The 4631-nt window shown below is 31.0% G+C and overlaps 1 protein-coding gene across 1 annotated transcript; it reads right to left on the bottom strand.

The window, feature by feature from the left end:
- Positions 1-609: 609 nt before the first annotated feature.
- LOC131638838 (uncharacterized) lies at positions 610-1947 on the bottom strand. Its single transcript, XM_058909385.1, has one exon. It carries the CDS (start codon positions 1706-1708, stop codon positions 848-850), a length of 861 nt encoding a protein of 286 aa, XP_058765368.1. The 5' UTR covers positions 1709-1947; the 3' UTR covers positions 610-847.
- Positions 1948-4631: the final 2684 nt, after the last annotated feature.

Here is a 4631-nt window from a genome sequence, read left to right as displayed (position 1 = left end):
AGTATTAGTATAGACTATTTATTTTTTAAATATATTTATTCACATGAGTTATTTATATATTTTACAATTAATATCGAATAAATACTTAATATCTTTAATGCAATAGAATAGATTCTACCAATAAATTTAGTTTCAATTTTAAGTCATCAATGGTAAATAAAGTGATAACCCTTCGTATAAACGATAAAAATAAGTGGCTAGAGGAGCACCCTGTCTCATTAAACAACCAATGAAGTTATGACTGTATAACCTCAATGTTTAATAGGTGAATTGACAAATCTAACATATATAAACGAATTATAGTATCAATAAACGAATTGTAGATTATAAAAATAATTTCAACATAATCTTATTAAATTTTTCATAGATTCTACAAAAATGTGACCCAAGATTGTTATTACTTTAACGTAAATCTTTTTGATGAAATACAAAGGCAGATTACAAGTGTGTGAGAAATGTAGATCCTCAAACTTTTGATTCTCTTACTTTCTCTAACAAGTTTTCATGAGAGAAGTGAAAATGAAATGAAGAAAAGGTAAAATAAAATGAGAGAGATAGATGAAATGGCATCGAGACAAACATTGGGATTTTGAAACAAACAAACAGGTATAAGTTCAAACCAACTGTTTAACGAGACATTACAAAGCATTTTTGAATTCTTATTCAATGTTAATTTGAAGTCCAAATTGACTAAACCCACAAGACACAACATCTTTAGAGTTAAGTTCAAATCAACAACAATAACTAAATAAGACTATGCTCCACTAAACTATTAATACTCATTTGCAAAATCCATTAAACATTCCCACAAGACACAATCGGTATACATTTAATTGACAGTGTTAGTTTAACAATCACCCTTGTCATCACTCTCGCCGTCATCACTGACACTTTTATCGGAGCAAACATCTTCCCTATTGAAATCCTGCAATCTAATTCCCTCCGTCTCCAAGCATAAAACACGTCGTCTCAACTCATTCAATTCCCTTTCAATGAGAAAAACTCTTTCTTTAAGAGTTAAATTATGTTCTTCAAGACGAGAAATTTTTAATTCCTGTTCGTCAACCCTATTCTCTAAACTATACTCACTTGGACATATCATCTCAAATCTTCTCAAGTGAGTGTTCAATGTCTTCTCAACTTCAAATTGTTCACTGTCATTGTTTTCTGTTTCGTTAGAACTTTCTTTCCTTGACCGAACACGAATTAAGCCATTCATCGTGCCATATCCGTCAACTCCCCACTTTTCCTTTGCCATCTCTACAACCACCTCTGTCGACGGAGACAGTATCGGGGTTGTCAAGATCGCTGGAGTCCTCGCACAAGGAGAGACCAGAGAAGCTATACCGCCAGACTTCTTCGCGCGGATTATGAACGACGTCGTATTGCACGGCGCGAACGGAGCGGGCATACGTCCGCCGCTGGTAAACCTCCTCTTTGGAAAGTGAAATTTTCGAACCTTTCCAGTGAATCGGTTTGTCTCCGATGAATCATTAGAGTTTACACGGCGTTTGTCATTGCGTCTCTTGGGTTTGTTTCCGTTCCATTTAACCCGATTTGTGTAATTCACGAGACACGGCTGATGGTCATTGAATTTTGGAGGTCGAGATAACACAGCCGAATTTAGCGGCAAGTGAGGTGGTTGGCGGTGCGACGAAACGGCGTAATTTGGAGGGATCATCTGCAAGAGCTGAAACTGGCCTATCATTATATGAGGAAAAAAATGTAAAATTGTTTAAACATTATAGGATAAAAAAGAATTGGTGAAACTGAGAATAGTAGTGACTTTGAAGGAAATAAACGGTGAAGATTCCCTTGTGATTGTGGAATCAGATTCATAAGATTTGTGAAAAAGTAGGGATGGATGTTAAGCATTGTATCATCGTTCAGTTCCTTCCCGTGCCTAAGGCTCAGTTTGTAAAACTAAAAGGGTTTGAGTGTATGAGTGTGTTTTTTCTAATGGGTATAAATAAACACTAGCTAGAAGAGTATTAGGTGGGTATTTCTGTCATTAATGTGTAAGAAATAGGTAACTTTTTATTCAAATGTTCAATGTAAATTTCAGATTTATGAGTTTTATTTAGATTCCATGTTCAATGTTTTACCAAAAAAACAAAAAGGAAAAAAATGTATTTATAGTATTATTCAGTGATTGTTTATTGTTGAGAACCTATTTGGTTAATCGTCTTAAATTTATTCCTAATTATGAATAATTCATTAAAATAGTTTATATACTATATTAAACTATTTTTTTTGAGAAAATTCCCTATAAAATTATTAGTTTCATCATTTTTAAATATTAAAATTATTATTGCTAATTTATTTTAAAATATAAAAAAGAAGTACCTAATAAATTTCTATATAAAAAATTAATAATATATCACTGCACAATTAATAATATATTAATAAAAAACTTACAATTCTATTATCTCTCTCTAATACGCTCTGAATGTAAAAGTTTAATAAAAAAAATTTGCCATTCGTACATTTTATTCTTAATTATAATTATTCATTAAAAAAATAAAGAAGTATATAGTCTATTTAAATAAAAAGAAACAAGTATTAAACAATAAAATAGTATTACGATAACTTTTAATAAAATGTTAATATTTATAAATATTTAAATATCTGTATTTTAATCTATAAATTTATAATAGTCCATGCCCATTTAGTATCAACAACATATTAGAGAAATTTTACAACATACTCCTACTATTATTCTCATCTTTATATTATTTAAAATTTCAAATTCTACCCTTTTTAATCTTCTTTAATCAAATAATTTTACTAATCAATTTTTACCATCATAATTAAGTTTTTTTGAAATTGAAGCATTTCACATCCCTACCATTATGCAGCGAATAACTTTTTTTACCATCATAATTAAGTTTTTTGAAATTGAAGCATTTCACATCCCTACCATTATGCAGCGAATAACTTTTTCTAAGATATTCTAATACATAATTTTCTTTTATCGAATAATCTACAATCATGTATTTCGATAATATATATGTGTATTGGGTTACTAAAATAAATGTTATTTGGTATTATAATCTTCACATGTTATTTGGTATTATTTGGTGCACATGTTTTTCAAAAAAATTATTATTTTTTGTTTCACAATAATGGAGACCCATTTACATATAAAATGAAATAAAAATTATATATGAATTGATATTAGATAACCATTCTCAACTCGAAAAAATTTGATACACAAGCAAATGTAATAAGGTGGATTAAGTAGGTTGGAATCAGACATAAAGTAAAAGAAGTAACAAAATAATATTTAGTTGTAATAAAGGTGGAAAATACAAGTAGGTTGATGGTGCAACATAAAGTGGTGTTGGACATCTTACTCCATACATAAGAGAGAGTGAATTGTGGAGATTTCAAAAAAAAAATTGATTTAAAATAAAATCATTTGAGAAATCAAATTTTGAAATTTTTTTATAATATAACGAGTAAATAGGCACCAGAAAACCAAAGGCAAGAAAATTATTGAAAAGTAAAAGAGACAGGGAAAAGAATGAACACAACAAAATTACAAATGTTCGACCAAGATGACCTTTTCTTAACCCTAAGAATTATCCTTGGGAGTATCCACTAAACTTGAGAACTTTTAAAAAGATTTACCAACAAACTCCTTATACAAGAAACTGAAGTTTTCAAGCTAACTTCTAACCAAACAACGATCAATGCCTTGTAGCGGTTAGTTTTCCAACCAAACTGAGATTTTCCTCGAGATGATTGCAAACCAAGTCGAAGTTTTAAGTAGGCTATCCTCCAAACCTAGCTGGGGTTTTACACAAGTTGACAACAAACTGATATAGTATTTTTATCAAGTTGATTTAGAACTTACTAAGCCTTTACACCAGGATAAACTCAAGTACCAAAAGAGATATTAACTATGATGATCATGAACCAATAGAGCTTTTAACAAGGATGATCTCAAGAAGTGTTATGGAAATTTTCACTATATAGTCTTCAAAAACTAAAATAGAGCTTTTTCTTCATGCCAAATGAAATTCTGGACTCAGACACGCGATGTTGTACAGGATGTCACGACATTACTATCTGAATGCTTTTAAACAAATGAACAAGAAGTAAACAGAATAACAACACAGGAAAGTTGTTAACCCAGTTCGGTGCAAACACACCTACATCTGGGGGCTACCAAGCCAGGGAGGAAGTCCATTATAAGTAATATAAATTAAAGGTAATACAGATCAAGATTACTCCTTTCACTTAATATCTACCCAATGCAACTTCAATCTAAACAACTTAGATCAGAGATCCTACTCACTCCCCCTCAATCACAGCAGTGATGAAAAACAGTCAACGAATAACAAGAGAAGACACACTTCAAAGACACAACTTGATCTTGCTTAAAAGCTTTGATCAAGTACAATAGTACTCTTGCTTAAAAGCTTTGAGTACTTCTTACAACTCAAATCAAAACACCTAGACCAAGACAATCATTATGATGATTGTTTGGCTTACAAGAAGACTAGAACACAAAAACTTAAAACACAGAACTCCTAAAGCTTCTCAATCAAAAACCCTAATCTGGTCTGCAGCTTCTTCGTAAAATAAATAGCCTTCAGAAAAACGCAGCAGCTGGGCCTTGGATC

The sequence above is a fragment of the Vicia villosa genome, unplaced genomic scaffold (genome assembly GCF_029867415.1).
Source record: "Vicia villosa cultivar HV-30 ecotype Madison, WI unplaced genomic scaffold, Vvil1.0 ctg.002447F_1_1, whole genome shotgun sequence".
NCBI lineage: Eukaryota > Viridiplantae > Streptophyta > Magnoliopsida > Fabales > Fabaceae > Vicia > Vicia villosa.
Note: the sequence above shows the minus strand (reverse complement) of the source record. Positions and strands in the feature narration are given on the sequence as shown.

What these genes read in the sequence shown, in the direction of transcription:
- LOC131638838 (XM_058909385.1), bottom strand. Translation starts at nt 1,708, where the DNA reads ATGATAGGCCAGTTTCAGCTCTTGCAGATGATCCCTCCAAATTACGCC.